This window comes from Condylostylus longicornis, unplaced genomic scaffold (genome assembly GCF_029603195.1).
Source record: "Condylostylus longicornis isolate FDR11 unplaced genomic scaffold, ASM2960319v2 ptg000006l, whole genome shotgun sequence".
NCBI lineage: Eukaryota > Metazoa > Arthropoda > Insecta > Diptera > Dolichopodidae > Condylostylus > Condylostylus longicornis.
In genome coordinates this window covers 4,755,712-4,777,441 of record NW_026577975.1, presented here as the reverse complement: position 1 = coordinate 4,777,441, position 21,730 = coordinate 4,755,712, and the positions used below count along the sequence as shown (strand labels likewise).

Below are 21,730 nucleotides of genomic sequence, written 5' to 3'. Positions count from 1 at the left end.
TTAAAAAATCTTTTGCAAAACTTTAAACGCGTTTTCTGGCTAAACTAGAAGAGATAGAGCGATTTTAAATGTTTTTTGTGATCACTAGTAGTTCACAGCTTCCGCCAATATATGATAATAGGATGTAGCAAAAATATTTTTGGAGATATTTAAAAAAATCTTTTGCAAAACTTTAAACGCGTTTTCTGGCTAAACTAGAAGAGATAGAGCGATTTTAAGTGTTTTTTTGTGATCACTGGGAGTTCACAGATTCCGCCAATATATGATAATAGGATGTAGCAAAAATATTTTTGGAGATACTTAAAAAAAACTTTTGCAAAACTTTAAACGCGTTTTCTGGCTAAACTAGAAGAGATAGAGCGATTTTAAGTGTTTTTTGTGATCACTGGGAGTTCACAGCTTCCGCCAATATATGATAATAGGATGTAGCAAAAATATTTTTGGAGATATTTAAAAAAATCTTTTGCAAAACTTTAAACGCGTTTTCTGGCTAAACTAGAAGAGATAGAGCGATTTTAAGTGTTTTTTTGTGATCACTGGGAGTTCACAGATTCCGCCAATATATGATAATAGGCTGTAGCAAAAATATTTTTGGAGATATTTAAAAAAATCTTTTGCAAAACTTTAAACGCGTTTTCTGGCTAAACTAGAAGAGATAGAGCGATTTTAAATGTTTTTTGTGATCACTAGTAGTTCACAGCTTCCGCCAATATATGATAATAGGATGTAGCAAAAATATTTTTGGAGATATTTAAAAAAATCTTTTGCAAAACTTTAAACGCGTTTTCTGGCTAAACTAGAAAAGATAGAGCGATTTTAAGTGTTTTTTTGTGATCACTAGGAGTTCACAGATTCCGCCAATATATGATAATAGGCTGTAGCAAAAATATTTTTGGAGATATTTAAAAAAATCTTTTGCAAAACTTTAAACGCGTTTTCTGGCTAAACTAGAAGAGATAGAGCGATTTTAAATGTTTTTTGTGATCACTAGTAGTTCACAGCTTCCGCCAATATATGATAATAGGATGTAGCAAAAATATTTTTGGAGATATTTAAAAAAAACTTTTGCAAAACTTTAAACGCGTTTTCTGGCTAAACTAGAAGAGATAGAGCGATTTTAAGTGTTTTTTGTGATCACTGGGAGTTCACAGCTTCCGCCAATATATGATAATAGGCTGTAGCAAAAATATTTTTGGAGATATTTAAAAAAATCTTTTGCGAAACTTTAAACGCGTTTTCTGGCTAAACTAGAAGAGATAGAGCGATTTTAAGTGTTTTTTTGTGATCACTGGGAGTTCACAGATTCCGCCAATATATGATAATAGGCTGTAGCAAAAATATTTTTGGAGATATTTAAAAAAATCTTTTGCAAAACTTTAAACGCGTTTTCTGGCTAAACTAGAAGAGATAGAGCGATTTTAAATGTTTTTTGTGATCACTAGTAGTTCACAGCTTCCGCCAATATATGATAATAGGATGTAGCAAAAATATTTTTGGAGATATTTAAAAAAATCTTTTGCAAAACTTTAAACGCGTTTTCTGGCTAAACTAGAAAAGATAGAGCGATTTTAAGTGTTTTTTTGTGATCACTAGGAGTTCACAGATTCCGCCAATATATGATAATAGGCTGTAGCAAAAATATTTTTGGAGATATTTAAAAAAATCTTTTGCAAAACTTTAAACGCGTTTTCTGGCTAAACTAGAAGAGATAGAGCGATTTTAAATGTTTTTTGTGATCACTAGTAGTTCACAGCTTCCGCCAATATATGATAATAGGATGTAGCAAAAATATTTTTGGAGATATTTAAAAAAATCTTTTGCAAAACTTTAAACGCGTTTTCTGGCTAAACTAGAAGAGATAGAGCGATTTTAAGTGTTTTTTGTGATCACTGGGAGTTCACAGATTCCGCCATATGATAATAGGCTGTAGCAAAAATATTTTTGGAGATATTTAAAAAAATCTTTTGCGAAACTTTAAACGCGTTTTCTGGCTAAACTGGAAGAGATAGAGCAATTCTAAGTGTTTTTCGTGATTACTAGGAGTGATTTTTCGAGCTATAATAATTTTAATCTTAATTTTAGTTAATGTTAGTATAAGTTATTTGTGGTGGAAAAACTAAATGGGAATGAAGTTCACGAATATTATTAATTGAATGAGTCAGCTATTATATTCTTTCACTTTTTAATAATTGGGTTAATTACAACTTATTTATTATAAAAAAAATTAAAATATTTATTGTCTGTAATTCTTTAAATAAAAAATATTTAATTTTTTTTAAATAATTATATTAATTTTATTTCTTAATTAGTTTAACCTCTTTTTTTTATACTTATTTAATATTTTTTTTTTTCTCTCTTTTTGTAAAATACAAAAATATACAACTTTTACAGAAATTATTATGAATACCGAGAAAAGGATAAAAACTAATGAAAAACAGGCAAAATAAAACCTATTCCTTCAATGTATTTAATTTTTGTAATTCTAAACAATTTTCTTTTTTTAATATTAACTTTAGTAAACATAATATAATTACTATTTATGGTTGTTATTATTTTTCTTATAATTCGTGTATGATTTTCTTTTTTTTTTTTTTCAATTTTAGATAATACAAAGTTTTTTTACGTTTTAAATTAAATTTTGTGAACATTTTTATAATTAAGTTTTTAAACCTATAATTAAAAATTAAAGAATATAAAATAAGTTTTGAAATTTATTGTGTATAAAATTAAACTAGAAAAGAAAAGTTTTTTGTTTGTTTTTTTTTTTTATTAACGTTTTTTTAACTTTCTAACTAAAATACATGTTATATTTATCATTTAAATTATTAATTAATTACGAAAATTAAAATATATATATATATATATATATATATATATATTAAGAAACGAATTTACACTGGTTGGAAAAAAAATTGTAAGTATCTCTTAAAAAACATGATCCATGTATAATACATACATACGTACATATATGCATATATATATATATATATATATATATATATATATATATATATATATATATATATGTATATATATATAATATATGATATATATATATAATATATAATATATATATAAGTATAATATATATATATATATATAAGTAATATATAATATATATATAATATATAATATATATATATATCTATAAATATATTTTGTGTTTTATGATATTCATAAATTTTTGGAAAATAATTGAATTTACAATTTTTTAATTAATAACTCTTTTAAATTTAATGCATTTAAAAGCAATAATATTCGACAAATATATTTTTATTTTAATCTGCGAAATTTCGAATAGAAGTAATTCAAAATCATCAATGAAATGGTTTTTCCATTTATTTACAAGAAAGGATGAACAGATTATTAAGATTTAAATATAAAAAATAATATGAAAATAATTTGAGCGTCGTATAATTACATATTACCAATATTCTTTATTTTAATTATTAAATTTCGTTAATTAAAATTTAGTTAACATTCAAAAATTTAAAGTCTTATTTATAATTAATATTTTTAATAAATTTAGTAAATCAAATCAATTTAATTTAAAAAATTCGGCTTCTTCTTTTATTTGAAAGTATAATGTTAATTCTATAAAGAAAAAAAATATTTACAAAATGAACAGGATACAATTTTGAAATAAAAAAAAAATATCAATATTTCTCATAATTTAAATGAATTTTTTAAACAATTAACAAAATACTTAGTATAGTAAAATATGTAACTAATAATACTCTTTGATTTATTTAAATAAATTTATGTAAAAATCAATAATTTTTAGTTCCCAAATTATTCAAAATATTAAAAACTTCTATATAGGGAAACAAAACTTAAGTTTTTTATATAATGTAAATGCATCAAATTTATATATTATTACTTTTTTAATTTATTTTGATATTATATATATATATATATATATATATATATGCATATACATCTATATTTATAAAAATACATGAATTTATTATTATTAATAGAAATTTTATAGAAATAATTAAAAACTTATTAACTGATTTCTTAGCTTTCTTCCTTTATTTTCTAACTTAAATTTTATTATTATAATTATAAACCTAAACTTTAATTTTTGCATTTAAAAATTAATATAGAAATACATATTATATTTAAAATAATTAAAAATTAAATTTAAAGTTGTTCTAGAAAAAAAATAAAAAAAAATTAATAAAATCTAAAATAAAAAAAAATAATATAAGAATTTTTAAAATTAAAATAATTAATAAAATAGTTATTTTTAAAGAGAAACAAAACAGTAAAAAAAAAAAAAACTACATTATGGATTTGTGTGATTTGTTTGCGTTTTTTTTTTTTCCTCGTTAATTACATTATACATATATTGTACAGAATATATAATAAATGTATATAATTATGTACTTATATATTTAATGAATATCCTTAGAATTCTATCTACATTAAGATCGAAAATCATTATTATTACTAACAATACAAAAAATTTTTTAAATTAAAATATTCTTTCAATAATCCTTGTTTTTTTTTTTTTTGTGTTTTTATTTTATTATTTTTTCTTTTTTTAAATATTATACAAATTGTAATTAATTCGCTTTTAACTTATTCTTATTACTTACTATGTATTTCTTTTATAAATTTTATTTGAAAAATTTATTACATTTTTTTTTATTTATTTTTATTTTTTTTTAATAAAATTTTTCAATTATTTACACAGCAGCTTCAAGTAAATAAAATAAATATATTTTGTAGTTTAGTAAAATTATTTATTGAATAAAAATATTAAAATTAGGTAGAAGAAAATTTGTAAATTTTGAAGAAAAATAAAAAATTAAAACAGCGGAAAAATAAAAAAGAAAATGTGAAGTTCAACTGATGAAGTATACATTGTTAATATAAAGTATAATAGTTTATTTAATTTCTTTTTTTTTTTTGTAAAACATAATTTTTTCACTAATGTTTCTTAATGGGTAACTATTATAGAAATAAATCGAACATAAATATTGTAAAAAATTAATTTCAATAAGTTTAATGCATCGAAATTATTTTTTTTAAATTTTTACATTAATATATTTTCTGAAAACTGCTATGCATATATATATAAAAAAAAAAATAGGAAAAAAAAATAAATTTTTTTTTTACCTTACAATTTATAATAAAAGGCAGATTACAAATATAAACTATGTATTTTAATTTTTTTTATATTTTTCTTAACACAAATAACTAATACAAAAATTTTTTCCATCTAATTTCAATTTTACAAAAAAAAAAAAAAAATAAAACTGAAAAAAAAAAACGACTTAAATTATTTTTCTATTTTAAATTTATTATTTTATTTGTTTCATTTTTTGTAAATTCTCTTTAAAAATTCAATACCTAAATTCATTCAATTTATTTATTTTTTAATTTTATGAATTTGACATAGAAGTTGTTGTTGTTGTTGATGATACATTTGTTGAATTCGTTACAGATATTGTGTTAGGGTTATTACTAGCAGTTTTAACAAATGTTGATCCGGGTACAATTGGAGGAGACATTAATTGCGGTGATAAAATTACTGTGTTCCCTGTACTCTGTATTGTAGTTTGTCTAACGATATTTGATTGTGTCGATGTTCCTATTATATTAATATTATCTAAGAATGTTGTAGTAGAATTTAATTTCATTTTTGAACATGGTATACATAACATATTTGAATGTTCTCTCAATCTTGTCAAATGATCAGTACGATATTCATTTACCCATTTTGTAGAGCGACGTTGATTTTTTTTAACAACTACTTGGGGATTCGGTGATAGTAACTGAGATGATGGGTTACCTAATGGATCAGTTGCACCACATCGACGACAAATAGCACAACGTTCACAACTCCAACGTTCTAAATTAATATAAATTATTTTTTTTTAAAATTTAATTTAACAAAAAAAAAATACGTTATATTCTTTATTATAAATAAAATAAAGTTGGGTCAAACCAATGGTTTGTATTGTAGCACTTTTCCCTTCAACAAGTGAAAATTCTGCTTTTAAATACAGTCTATGGATACCTATCAAACTATTAAAATTATTTTCATTCATATACAAAACTATTTCTAGAATTGCATATATTTAGGATGACGCATATATGCAGTGTTTGAAATAAAGCAAAAATTAATATAAAAAGGGGTTAACATAATGCTCGATTTTAAGGGTTAATTGTGTGAGTTAAGAGAAATAATTATATTTTTTAATTTCATGGAATTTACCGTTAGCTTTTTGCGTTTATAAAAATTTGGAAAAGCTTGCGGTTTCGGAAATATAAGGTGTCAAAAATTCAAATTTTACAAATTTCAAGAGGTGATAACTTGAGAGGGGGTGGAGATGGAAAAAAATTTTCTTCTAACGAAATGAACTATTTGTTAATGTCTAAAAGCTCCTAAAATTTCAAGCTTCTACAGGCTGGGGTCTAGAAGAAAAATGACATCAAAAATTTAGAAAAAAAGGACTTTAGATAACGGTAAATTTGAACGGCCATTTTGTTTTTCTAAAGTTTAACTATAGTATATCGCGCTAGGGGAAGCAAGCCACTGCCTTTCTGCGTTTGCAAAATTTCAAAAATGCTTATGGTTTCATTGCAACAAATATTTAAAAAAGGCCATTTTTAGGGTTTTGAGGGGGTATAGCTTCTAGAGGGGGGGAGATAGGTAAAAATTTTGTTCTACGGAAATAAGTTTCTAGTAAAGATCTATGTACGTATGAAATTTCATCTTAAAGGGTGTAGAAGTTTTGTAAACAAAAAAAGTGTCCACGGACGGACGGACGGACGGACGGACGGACGGACGGACGGACGGACGGACGGACGGACGGACGGACGGACGGACGGACGGACGGACGGACGGACGGACGGACGGACGGACGGACGGACGGACAGAGTGAAACTAATAAGCACTTTTTTCAAAAAATTTTTTGGAAAAGTGCTAAAAAAAAAGTTTGATCAAAATTTTATATAAATTTAATTAAAAATTAACACATTTTAATACTTACTATCTGGTAAAGTTTTAATTTGAATACAATAAATATGATAAGCACGATCACATTGCTCACAAAATAACATTTTAGTTCTATCAGCATTTCTTTTACATTTTATACAGCATTTACATTCAGCACACTGCCAATTATAACTTAAAACCCTATTTAAAACATTTGTTGACATTTCAATGCAACTTGGATGAACTAAAATCATAAATAACATTCATAATAAATCCCGTTTTTCTAATATAACATATGTATTACAAATTGTCTTACCTTTTCTTCTACAAGTATAACATTCAATACATACTTCTGGCTTTCCCTTAAGATTTCTATTCTGTGGTAAATGGCAAACGGAACATTTAATACCGTCTGGCGGTAAATCTTCTTCAGAATCGTCTGAATCAGAGTACTACAAAATATTAATTTAAATTAAATCAAATTTTTAAATTGCAAGACATTAAAATTACAGTTTCTGAATCAGAGCTTTCACTTTCAGAAGAATCACTGCTATCATCTGAATTATTTTCATTCGTTTTTATTAGTTGGACATCTTTTATATCTTTAAGTTCCTCACCTACATCATTAAAAGAATTATTTTCAACCTTCGTTTCCAGTTTTGTTTCGAAATCTGGTTTTTCAGTTTTGATATTTTTAATTTGAAAGTTTGCTAATATCGGAGATTCAATAACCGTATTTAATGGAAGTTTCCTAAATAAATTTATAAAACAAAATTAACAAATTTCAAAATTCAAGAATAAAATGTGAAAATAAAATAGAAATGAATCGAAAACAAACCTTAAATCCGCTGGTGTATATGCTTTGTATGTTTCACCAAATTGACCTGGTACTAAAGCTATTGGATATGGAGTAATTGGTTTCTTTGGTACTAAATTTTCAATTGGACGGTATACTTTTCCCATGCAAGCTACTGTTCCAGCTGCCGTTTTTGGCAATGGTTTATTAATAACATATGTTTGTAAATCAATACACATTCTACGTTCTTCCTTTCTTTCGTTGTTAAAGTGTGTATTCCATTTTGATGCTGATTGAAGAGCACGGTCGCGTATTTGTAAAGATTTATCAACATTATTATGAGATAATCCTTTTTGTTTAGCTTCTATTTCTTTTAAATGCTTTTGTCTGAGATAATTTTTGTACTCCTCATATTTGTCATAGAAATCTAAATACATAATATCTAAAACTTCATACGCTAGTACTGCTGTTATACCTAAATCGCACATTTTTTCAGTAACTAATGCTTTGTCACGCAAATAATTTCGTTCTTCCATATCAATTTGCCTTCGGAATAAATCTGGATATTTTCGTTTAAAACTTTTTATTCCCAAATACTCTGCTATTTGTTCCTGTATCATATAAGTTTCTCTATTGCGATCGGGACAACATCCTTTTGGTGGTGGCCAATCGTATTCTGCAATTCTTTCAACAGGATACTCCGTTTTACTGCGGAATAGTTTGAAATTTAGTTTATATATGATCTGTAATATTTGACATTTTAGTTTACCCATCCGGATCTAAAACTTCTAATTTTGATCTTTTCTTGACACTTGAAATACTTTGATCTAGTATACTAGTACTACTTAATACTGAACTTTGGCTATTTTCATCATTGAGAAACTCCGATTGCCTTTAAAAAACCAGATTTATTAAAATAATACCAAATATTGAATTTTTTATTTACCTTGGAATATTAGAACTGTCTGCGCTCATACGAGTGTCTTCTTCAAAAACTTGTATGGTAGATTGATCAAAGATATTTTTCGGCTTTCCCTCCTTTCATGACGGATGCAAAGTAAGTATGTAAAATTTGAAAACTAAAACGTTAAAATTAGCTTACCTGTGAGAAATTTCGTTCTCGAATTAAATTTGGGTTTGGAGTATGTGTCAAACCACCAATAGGTCTCCTAGGCGTTATAAAAGGTCTACCACGTCCACCACGCGAGCCACGTCCTCTACCTCCTCTACCTCGGCCACCTCTAGCAGACCCACGATTACCTCGTCCGCGGCCTCTGCCTCTTCGGGTTGGTGTTGAGAATTCTTCATTTCCATCTAAACAAAAAAGCAAGCAAATTTAATGAATTGGAATTTTTAGTTTAACATTTTTCATTTGATACCTTGACTATCAAAGCTTTCACTAAATAAATTACTTGGAGATTTGGGAGACCCAAAGTCTAATGGTGTTGCAAATATGTGAGGAGTTTGATATACTTCATCTTGAGAACAACTTTTTTCTGGTGTATGCGGGTTATCTATAGAAATCTCCTCATTAATAACCTCGTTGACAATTGCGTTAAATTGATCATCATTTGAAATGATCATGTTTGTTTCATTATTCTCTTCAATACAAACTTGGTTTTCTACAATAGTTGGGGATCGATCTTTATAGACTTGGGAATGCAAAGCGTCTTCTAACATCATTGAAACTTGAGTCCTCCGTTTTGGCTTAATGCTATTCTCTTTGATCATAGGTTTTTTTGGTCGCCCGCGTCCTCTTCTCGTACTATATGATGGTGGTACAGTTAACATGTTGATTTCAGGTACTTCGTTTGAATTTGAGTCTTGGTCATTATGGTGCTGTAATAATATATTAAGTCTATCCTGAACAGAATTTTCCGCGCAAACTAAATTTTGTATTTGATTACATTCACCCAGAGCATTTTCTGATAACATAGCATCTGATGCACTTAAACTATTTGCTTGCTCAGATTCAAACATATTTTGAGAATTCAATGGAAGATGAATTTCTGCAATTATATTTTGTTCTTCTAGCAAGTTTTTATTTTTGCTATTCAGAATAACGGACTCTTTTGTGCTACATATTTCATCAGTTAGATCAACTATATCTTTTATTTTATTATTATTCAACTTATTATCTTGTAAAGTATTTTGCAAATTTTGTTGCCCTAATTGTGGTTTTTCTTCACCTGATGGTTTACCCTCCTGCGAAACAATTTCAACAACTTCATCATCTTCATCTATTGATTCAATAGACTCAAAATCTGTAACAGTACAAAATTTTGTACCGTCCAAAGAGTTGGCTCCTGTATCACAAAGCATAATGTTATCTGATTCAGAATCTGGCAAACTAATTGTGTCGGTAATATTATTCATACTTGTTAGACAATTTGTAGGGGTCATTTTCAAACAAACTTCAAATGATGAAAGTGAGGTCGTTGAAGTTTCTATTATTTGGTTAGCACCTATTAAGTTGTCTTTTGTTCTTTTATATGGTATTTCATTTGTACAATCGCCATTATTCCCTGATTCTGAAAACATTCCGTCCGGTTTTCTTTTCATTGAGCTTGACGGGCAACGGTTTGACTCTTTAGCATTTTGTATACTATCATTTTGAAGTACAACGTCTCCATCAATGCAATTTTGATTACCTTGGAAATGATTGACTATGAAACTATTACTGTCATTTGTCATTTCATTTTGCATTAATATATCATCTAACTTGTTTCGTTCACTTTCAACTGCATGTTGACCATTTAAAATGTGCCCATAATTATTACCACGACATTTTTCAATGTTCCCGTCATGTTTGGTGCCTTTCAATATGTCATAAAGCAATTGATTATTTAACCTCTTTGAAGTATTATAATTATCTTGGTTTAAATTATTATGTTGGGGATTTGGGGATGACCCTGGTGATGGTGTATCTGTTAAATCTACTGTTTCTAATAATTCCTGATGTGGTTTATTTGACAATTCTTGGGATTGTCTATTTAATATTTGATTACCATCATCGATTTTGATAGGGACCGCATCTAAATTATTTTGAACACAGTCTTGTAATCTATTTGAACTCATTATATTGTTTTCCACATTTTTAATAGAAACATCTGTTGATTTTAATTCATTTTTATTACCAATCAAAATACAGTCATTTTCCAAACTTGGTTGACAATTATTTCTAATACAAATGTTACTATTGTCTTGGCTCGTCGAGCAATCTGTATTTAAAAATTCTAAAGTTGGAGACAATCTCTTATTGGATGATAATTTTATTTTTGTCTGAGTTTTTAATTTTTTTTCTGATAAAGGACTGCCACTACTATTTTTAGATTTTGCCAAATCTTTCTTATTTCTTTCTATTCTTATATCTCTAAGCATAACTTTTGGAATACTACGATCATTTAATTGAGGCACATTTTCATTTTCACAGAACTGTATATCTTTAATTATTAATTTTGATGTAGATTTATCAACTTCATCTGAAATTTGATTCCCAATTATACCTGCGGTTTCCGACGTGGATTGTTTTATAACGAGTTTTGGAATTTTTTCAGAAATATTTACTGAATCAGAAATTGCTGAAGTTGTGTTTTCCGCGATTACTGACGCTTGATTTCCAGAACTAATAATAGTTAATTTTGGAATTGTTTTATCATTCTCAGAACCATGTTTTGGTATGTTATTTGATTCTAATTGAGATGATTTTAAGATTTTTTTAGGAAGTGCTTTATTAATACTGCCGTTTCCTTCTTCTAAAATAACATGATCTTGACCATCTACTCTTGATGTTGTTTTTTCTTGCAGATTAATTTTTATTTTTGGTACAACGCGTTCATTTGATGTGACATTTGACATACTGTTACTACTGCTGCTCTCATGTGGTGCAGCAGAAGTATACAATCCAGAAGATGATTCGTTAACATGGATTGTTAGTTTTGGAATTGTTTGGCTATTATCCAAATGACTTGTATGCTTAATGGAAAATTTTGGTGTTTTATCTTCGATGTTCTCATCGACAACAGTTGATTCTAATGATGCAGTTGTGGACACTGATTTTGCACGAATAGTTAATTTTGGTATTGACTGCGGCTCTTTAGAGCTAGAGGATGTTGAATTTCCAGATAAACTTTTCTTTGAGTGCAGTTCTGAAGAATACACGGTGGTAGTTGAATCGGTACTGTGGTGTCCCGAAGCGGGGTTCGCTTTAATGGTTATTTTGGGTATAACTGCTGAAAATATTAAATATTAAGTAAAATATTTCTTTAAAAAAATGTCAATGTTACCTTCAATATTCTCTTCAATATTCGGTTGCAATATTGGCTTGATGGTAAGTTTGGGGACGATGCTGCCATCGCTTTGGCTTAAAATAGCATTTAATGTAGGGGTACTGCAACTTGATATTATTGTTGACGATGATGATGACGGTTTTGTATAAGTTTTAATAGTTAATTTTGGAACGCTTGTAGGTGATAATGTATTAGCAACAATATGGCACTCTTGTAAATGTTGTGATTGTTGTGGCTGTTGTTGCTCTTCATGCGGCTTTTGCTGTTGCTGCTCCTGGTTTTCTTGAATTGGAACTTTTGCAATTATGGTTTCAACGCAATCGCCAGTAGTTTTTATTGTTAATTTAGGCAATGGTGGCATTTCTTCACAGGTTTTCTTATTCACTTCACCTTTTACAATATTATGTCGTTCTTGGGTTGGTGACGGTGAAGACCTTGAAGAACAACTTGGACTTGTTGAAGAAGATCGTGATGATGAGGATCCTTGTTCAATGCGATTAATATTAGATACATTGCCAGTACCAGCAATACCACCAGTGTTATCCATTTTAATAGTCAGTTTCGGAACAATCACTGACTGTACTGGATTGCCACTAATATCACTTGACGACGTTTTTATAGTAAGCTTTGGTACAATATGAGGTTCCGACAATATTGTTGATGTAGTTGATGTTGTACTTAATGCATTCGGTATTACCACATTTGAACAATTTGCCTCAGTTGAGGATGATGATTGTTTAATAGTAAGCTTTGGTATTGGAACATTATTTGAAGAACAATTCAATATGCTACTACTAGTATTATTTGCACTGAGGTTACAAGAAAGCTCTGTGGAATTTGATTCATCATCGGCAGATGGCTTAACTATTGGTTTTATTGTAATTTTAGGAATTGGTGAATCATGACGATTTAAATTTATTTTTAATGGTTCCACCTTACGTTGTTCAACATTTGTCGAATCGTTGGAGTTATTACAATTTAACGTTGAATGTGATGACGACAGTGTAGATTGTGTAAGGTTACTAGTATAATTTATATTACTACTACTATTAAATTCATTTGAATTTATTTTCGATTTTGTTGTTGAATTTTGTTGAGATTCTAAATTGGAGTTTATAAAATTGTATTTATTTGCAATTTTAATAGATATTTTCGCAGGCGTTATAATGCTGCTACTGTTACTGCTGGTGCTGCTATTTTGACCGCTAGTATTATTATTATTACTATTACTAATACAATTTGTTACACCACTTAAACAAGACGTTGATCCATTACTACTGTTATTACTTATATTATTATTGTTATTATTATTGATATTATTATTACTATTGTTATTATTACTATTATTATTATTGTTATTATTATTATTAATTAATCTACTATCAATTTGTTGCGATTGTTCATTATCATTACTAATTCCTAAACGATTACTACTGCTATTTAATAAATTATCACTTTTCATTAAATTAATACTACTTGAAGAATATGAAGTTGAAGTAAAGGAAGTAGAAGGAGATGATGTTGCTGTCGCTATTGTTGATGAAGAAGATGAAGCAATTAAAGAACCAATATTTTGTTGATTTGAGGGTGTATTTGAGGAAGTTTTTTTAATAATTATTGATGGGGGTTGCACTTGATTTTTTAAAATATTTAAATTTCTAGATCCTAGATGTGAAGAATTAGGGCTTCCCATCGATTCAATTTCTAATTTTCGCCTTGTTGATCTCGTTGTTAGCCCACTTAATCGTGGTGTATTCATATTTGGCGGACTTATATTGGGATTTTCCTTTGATTTATCTAAAAAGAAAAAAAGAAATAATTAAAAATAAAAAAAAAATATATTATAAAACTATTTTACCATAACTGCTACTACTAGAACTTGATGGTAATACGCAAAGTTCCCCAGAATCAGAAACAGTATTTGTTGAATTAACCATTTTTGATTGTTGTTGACGATGTTGCTGTTGTTCAATTTCTTCTAAATATTCATCGTCTTCATCAAATTCATCTTCACTATCTATATCGTAATTAACTAATGATGTAGTTTTTGATGGTGAAATATTTTCTGTACTACTAGAAACAATTTGACAAAAACCAGCTGACGACGTTGACGGTGATATGGCTATCGATGCACCAGCTGTTGAATTAGCTGTTAATGGTGGACTATTTTCACCTCCAGATTCACCACCAGATGATTCTGTTTCAGATGGTTGATTGAATGGTCTTGAAACAGGTACAATCGCTGATGATGAAGTTGGAGATGCACCCGTACTTATTCCAACCGGGGTATTTGTATTTGAAAAAGGCGACGATGATGAAGAATTTGGTGAAGTTGATGATGAAGCTATAACTGATGTTGGATAAATTGCATTTGTTGTTAAATTATTAGGGGGTGTTGTTGATGATGATGTCGAAGTAACTAATAATTCTTCACTATCTTCAGAATGCTGTTGTTGTTGCTGTTGCGATTGTAACTGTTGTCGTTGCTGTGTTTGTTGTTGTTGTTGCTGCTGTGATGATGATGATGATGATGATGCGTTTATGTTAATTGTATCATTCATCTCCAAATTTGTGCTTATGTTTATTTTGAAAAATTCTTTTTTTTTTTTTTCGTCGCAATTTTTTATTTTTTTTTTTTAATTTTATACTTTTTTTATTTTTACTTCTCTTGATACTTTATTCTTTTTTGTTCTTATTCTGAGTTTTTTTTTTTTTAATTATTTCTCTTTGTTAATTTATTGCAATTTGTAACATTTTATGATAATATTTTATTATAAAATAAAAAAAGAAAATAAAGAAACCAAAAATTGTCAAAGAGTTTTGTCGCAGTTTCCCAATTTTTCAATCATATTTTAAAATGTAATTTTGTAAAAAGTGTGTTGCACCAATAATTAGAGGTAGATTACTGCAATCTGAAATTTCAAAAAATGAAAAAATTTCTTTAATTAAAATATATAGTATTAAAATGTAATTTTATATAAAAACAAAAACTTTTCGGTGGAATAGCAGAAGCCCAGTTAGAAACCCAATCAAAGACATTTCCTGTAAGATTTTCATATTTGAAATGAAAAACGGTTGAAACTTTTAACAAAATATTATTAACTATTCTTCTTGAAATAATTGCAAGGCAGTAATTATAAGTACTTAGAGCGTTATAAAAAACAAAACTTTAATCCTATTGGTGTTAAATTTGAAAAATTTCATTATATAATTAAAATAAGTTTAGAATTCGAATGTTCAAATATCTTTTATAATTTTGATTAAAAGTTTTGAATTGAAAGTAAAATACCAAATAATTTGCCGAATAATATTATTATTTACATAAATAAGCTGCAAAAAGCTTAAAATATAGAAAATATATGCTTATAAAATATCTCCATCTAATATTCCTAACGCAAATAAACTTTAATTATATAATTTTCTATTAATATTAATAATCCCGCTTATTTACAAACTATATATTTAAATTTTCTAATGCTGCCCTGTTAATTTATAAAATCAATTACGCATACGTAGCTACATATACTTATATATTTTCTTAAATTTACTTACTATAAATAGTATATAACAAATATTGTGAAGAATATCTTTTAGAAAAATGATAACGGCATAGAATAACAGAACAAAAAAAAAGCAAAAATAAAGCATAAGTAATACAAGTTGTTTTCGTATTCTGTATACATGCATATCTAATTATAAAAGCGCACATATGTATGTATACACGTATATAAGGCCGTAAAAATTGAGTCACTACGCTAACCCTACTTACTCTACTACCTATATACTTTAAATACCTTTAGGTTTTTCAAATAAAAATTTTCTTTTCAATTATAAACCAATGATATTTTTCATTAAAGAATAATAGAAGAAAAAAAAAGGAAAAAATAATAATAATAATAAAAAGGGATTCCCCAATATGACGTCATTTTTGTTTTTTTTTTTTTTTTGTTAATTTTTCATTTTTCTTATTTTTCATTACAGAGAGATTCTATTTTATTCTTATTTTATTTTAATTGTATATATGTATTTCACGCATATATATATGTGCACATATATATATATATATATGTATATATATATATATATATATGTAAGTAAGTGTAAATAAGTATGACACAAACAAATATACATACGTATATATTTTTTTATATATAGTCGATATTATACATAATATAAAAAATAATAACAGCTCTAGTGTATGTATATGTATGTATGTGTAAAATTATGAAAATTTTTCGTAACATATTATCTACCGATATTAAAAAAAAAAAAAAAAAACAACAAAAATAAGAAAACTAAAACGAAAAAAAAAATCAGCTGTTTGCTAGAAAATTTTTTATTATTGTTTTTGTTTTTATTTTATTTTTTATTGTTGTTTTTTTTTAATTTTGTTTTTATTTTTATTTTCTGTGTGTGTAAACGATGCTGTCAGGGCTTTTCTTTTGATGTTATCAGTATAACATTCTTATTAAGCCTTCCCTCCTGTTTTTTTTTTTTGTTTTTTTTTATAATTTTTCTTCTTTCTTCCTTGAAAATTTTTAAATCTTAAAATATTTAAGTATTAATTGAATTAAAATTAAAACTAATTGAGATTTTGTTGGTAACAGTAAAATAATTTTCATTAGTTTTACATAAAATTTGTTGAAATGTTTCTTACAAAAGGTTTCTTACCTCTGACTTAATTTTAAAATTATTGCAAGCAAGCACTTTCATATGCTTTCTTATGTCGTTGTATATGTTCTTAAACTTTGCTTAATTATGAATACTAAAATTATCTATGTACTTACCTACACAAGAAAATTTAATTTTGCATTCTAACACTGCTAATAAAAATAATTAAAATGTTCGGATCATTTAAGGACCGAAAATTACTTATTGAAGCATTTTTTTTGTGTGCAACTCTTAATAAATTTTAATTTTGGATGAATTCTCTCTATTGTGAATTGTTTTTTTTTTTTTCAAAATTTTGTTTATTTAAATTTAAAAGACTTCAACTAAATTAAGGACTTTTCAAATGTTTCCTAAAAAAATCTATTATTCTGCATTTTCTTACTTATTCTGCAATTTCCTACTTATTTTAAAAAAGTTCAGTGTAAATCATAAATTGTGACGACAATAGAATTAAAATTATTATATGTAAATATTAAAAAACAAATCAAAAATTTATGAAATAACAACAAAAACAACACAATTTTTCGAAAATAATTTTAAAATTCAGAAAAATATTTTCAAAAATTAAATATTTTAACAATTAACTAAGAATTATTTACAAAACTATGTTAAAAAAAAGTTATAATTTAAAATTTACTGAATATATACTCACAATTTCATAGAATAAATGTGTGTGTTGTATATAATATTCTTTGTTACTAAAAATATAACGGTATATATAAAAGGTTATGTTACATTGAGGTAGGTTTTCAACTCCAAGAGAAAAATAAACAAAAAATACCCTCTTATATTTTTAAAACAGTTTTACTTGACCAGTAATTCTCTCTTTAAACTATAATTATTAAGAATTTCATATTGATTAATAAATACATACATACGTATATGTACGTAACCCTATATAATATACAGGTACATACATACATACTTATATAAAATTTTTCCTACTCTCAAAAAATAAAAGAAGGAGCAGAGTTAAAACTTTTAAATTAAAATGAAATTAAGTTTATTAATGTCATTTTCATAAAAATAAAAAAAATAATAATCGAATGAATCACTTATTAATATATTTCACTCACTACTTATATATTTTATTTATTATTTACATTAATAATACAAATATACACATAAATATTATGTATGCACATGAATTTTTAAGTTCTCTCACATTATAAAAATTAATGGTTCTTTTGGAAGCTTTTATTTGAAAAAAATTTTAGAGAAACAATATTTTTCTGTAAAGAAATTGCTAAAATTAATAATAATAAAAAAAAAAATAAATTAAATATAACAAAATAAAAAATCAAAAGTTCAATAAACTTTTAATTTTCATACACAATTTTTTTTTCAATTTTTCACAAAAAAAAAAAAAAAACAGAAAAAAAAAATTCATTCAATAAAAAAAAATAAGCAAGATGAGCTTCTTTTATTAAAACGATTAAAGTATAACAGAAAGTATAACAGAAAATAAACACATTAAATGTATATACCAATGTGTATTTGTACAAATTTGTAAGTATGTGTATGTATTGTAGGGCATTGCGACATTTTTATAAACAAAGAAATAATTTAAAAAGTATGTACCTATGTATGTTCGTTTTTTTGTTTTTAAAATTTGTTAAGTGACCCTGAAAATTTTTCCTATTATAGATTATTAAAGGTAACTGAATGTTATATGCAAATAAATATTTCAATAAAAAGTACATAAAGAAAACAAACGAAATATGTATGTGCTTACAAAATTAATGCATTTTATAAAACGTAAGCAAACACAGTCAATCTCTTCGTACATGTACGATCGGTCACTCTATTCTTACTTGAACGGTCAATCTCTTCTTAATATCTTGAATTTCATATATTCAATATTTTGAATTATTTATTAGATTATCAGTTTCCTATAAACAACATATGTATTTTAAATTCTGAATATCAAACTTGTTTTTAAATACTTTTTCCGTTTTAGAGCTCTGAAAAGCATACCTACCTAATTTATTAAAAGTATACCTTTAAGATTTTTTGTTTAATTCTGTCTCCAGTTTCAAATTACCTACTTATTACTATTAAATTTTAAAAAAAAATCAGACGACACATTTATCCGGGTATGACTGTACTTATAATAGTTCGTGTTACAAAGAATTAGACTGTACAATAATTGTATTCAAGAAAGAAAAACTTGTAATAAAATCGCTTTATTATTTTATAATTGAATTTTAAAGAAAATTGTGTTTTAAATTAAAAGTTTTTAAAAACTAATTTCAAACTTGATAAGCACACCTACATACCTACGTAATGTGGAAGTTTATATTGTATTTCTGAAAATTAAGGTGGAATAAATATTAAAAATTAAAAAAATTCAAATATCCATACGTAAATATTTTATTTAAATTAAATTTTTTTATTTTAATTTAATTATTTATTTATTTTGACGTACATTTAAATTAAATGCTGTAAATTATATTATAATAAAATTTTACTCATAAAAATATATAAACGTAATGCCATACATGCATCTGCAATACAAGAGACATTCAGTGCATTTTGCGATTAAATCCATAAAAACGAAAACTTGAAAAATACCTTAAAAAATTAATTTGAAATCGTGGATTAATTACGGAGCTTTATGTAAATTTACTGCCAGTAAGTACACAAAGTTAATCAACAAATATTAATGTTAACTAAACAGCTTAAAAAAGCATGACAACTTGACGAAAACCTTACAATTTCGATTATATTGCGAATTTATTACAACTTTTAAGAGAGTTCAGATTTCACACATGATAGATGTTCTCTATTTTTTGATTTAAAAGAAAATTTTATTTATTTTATCACTTATCAAATTGTTTAACTCTAACATTCTAGCAAAATAGTTTTATTTTAACGGGTATCATTCGCCAACTATCAATTTTTAAATTTTTTCTTAAATTTTTATTTTAGATTCAATCATACTTATGCTTAAAACAAATGCTCTCGTTTAATGTTCTCATTATACACAAAATATTTTCACATTTTATGATTTTCCAAAAAAAATGGAGTTAATCGTAATCAATACTGAACTCGCATATAGTTTTCAATAAACTTAAATAAATATATATATTTATAAATGCAATAAAATTACACTACAATCATCATTGAAAGTTATTGAACAAAATTATAAAGTAGTTACACAATTAAAAAATGAAAATGAAAAAAAAAATTAAATAATTATTCCATTTGATATTTACGTACGTATAGCTTATGAAAAGAGTGTACATAGTATAATATATAAAAAAAAATTGCAGTACTCGTACAATTATGGGATATTTGTATGTCAAACATAATTTCTCTGATAATAATTTAAATATGTAGAAGTAGATATTAATTCAGACATAATTCATAAATTTATAAAATAAACAAAAACTAACAAAAGTGGCAGCAACTAAATTTTTGACAAATCTATCAAGAGAACTAAAATTTTCATAAATACATTCTAAAATATTAACAATTTTTCTAATTATTTCACCCGTATTGACATTACGTATGTGAGCAAATTTGTGATAAGTATCTCAATTTATGTGAACAATTGGCTACAATAACTGCCTTTCACATACAAACATTAATGTGTTTAGTAGAATCAATTTAGTACATATTTTGACCAGCATTATGAAAATTCATTATGTATGGATAAACTGCATCATAATAGGTTTGAAATTTCATTTTAAAAAAGGGGTAAAGGCGAAATAAAATAAAACATTCAATTAACATAATAACAAGTCATCCGCTACATAAAATATACATATACATACATTATATCTAAGTATTTAAAATAAAATATATTTAAATACTTATATAAAACACAATTCAATGCAAATTTTATTCCAATTCATTTAGGTTTTGGTTTTTTTTTTTTTTGCAGTTCAATTTTAGAAAACTTTAAGTACCCTTCGTAAATATACTTAAAATATTTAAATATAAGTACATTAAGTATATTTGTTTTCTTTTAATAATATTCACATACACACAATTATAAAATTATAAATTTCAAAATCTTTCAAATTTTATGCATTATGCATTATTTGCTATTATAAAATTAAATGTTAAAATAAATGAAAAAAATAATTAAAATATTAAAAATATTTATTTTAGCGCATAATATTATTTATAAAAGTGTTATACAAGTATATGAACGAGTATAAAGGCGAAGGCAGTTTAATAATTTTAGAAAATGTGGCGCTCTAATCGATTTTCTATAACGAAATCAAATACCTCTATTATTATTAATCAAAGTGGCCCGTTTCTTATAATTATTTTTTCAATTTATTATAGGTAACTTATGAAATTTTCAGACGTTATAAAAATTTGCATTTTAACTGATTCAGAAAGAATTATTTAAAGTATTTGTCTATGAGAACTGGTAAAAATGATTGAAAAAAAAAAGTATTTTAAGAGCTTGACCTGCGATTGAAAGAAAAAAAAATTCCATGTTCCGTCGCTCGTTCATTCACCTCGTTCCCAAGACTGTTCTAAAATCAGTAATAAAGAATTGTCATGGTACATTCATATAGCTTAAATAACTATCATAATTTTTAAAACAATTGAACTTTTTAATTGAAAAGTCACGTATTTATTGAACTGCCCACGTATATTTCAATATATTAACAGTTTTATACAATCAAATAAAAATAATTTTAGATGAAAAGAAATCGACAATAATATTTATTGTCATTTATTTAAAAAGTGAATTATAAACAAAAAAATTGTTCACTAGGAAAAAAAAAAGAGTTCAAATCCATATTATTTTTTGGCTTGACTTAGATCTGATATCATTTTATTTTTTGTAATTCATTTCACTTCAGAAATATTTGGAAAATATTTGCTTTTAAAAATTAGTCTTAGTATATAATATCATCTGGTGAGCACATTTGTAATTATTTGCGGGCAAATATAACATATTCTTATGTGTGATAAGATTTTGTCTTTTCTATAACAGTCGAACAATTTGTATTAAGCCGAACAGAATTTTGTATGATAATAAATCAAATCAAATAA

At 25.7% G+C, this 21,730-nt stretch overlaps 1 protein-coding gene across 2 annotated transcripts in view; it reads right to left on the bottom strand.

The window, feature by feature from the left end:
- Positions 1-4,195: 4,195 nt before the first annotated feature.
- Positions 4,196-21,730, bottom strand: part of LOC129617433 (putative mediator of RNA polymerase II transcription subunit 26) — a 36,932-nt gene continuing 19,397 nt past the window's right edge. The window contains exons 2-12 of one of the 2 annotated variants that reach the window (XM_055532664.1): positions 13,896-14,949; positions 12,035-13,834; positions 9,128-11,980; positions 8,851-9,062; positions 8,695-8,786; positions 8,518-8,640; positions 7,791-8,456; positions 7,463-7,703; positions 7,269-7,404; positions 7,008-7,196; positions 4,196-5,863 (exon numbers count right to left, since the gene is read on the bottom strand). In XM_055532664.1, the coding sequence (XP_055388639.1) occupies positions 5,394-5,863; positions 7,008-7,196; positions 7,269-7,404; positions 7,463-7,703; positions 7,791-8,456; positions 8,518-8,640; positions 8,695-8,786; positions 8,851-9,062; positions 9,128-11,980; positions 12,035-13,834; positions 13,896-14,598 (7,485 nt within the window). In that variant the 5' untranslated portion in view covers positions 14,599-14,949 and the 3' untranslated portion in view covers positions 4,196-5,393. The remainder of the gene's footprint in view (positions 5,864-7,007; positions 7,197-7,268; positions 7,405-7,462; positions 7,704-7,790; positions 8,457-8,517; positions 8,641-8,694; positions 8,787-8,850; positions 9,063-9,127; positions 11,981-12,034; positions 13,835-13,895; positions 14,950-21,730) is intronic. The other variant, XM_055532668.1, reaches the window with a different exon arrangement.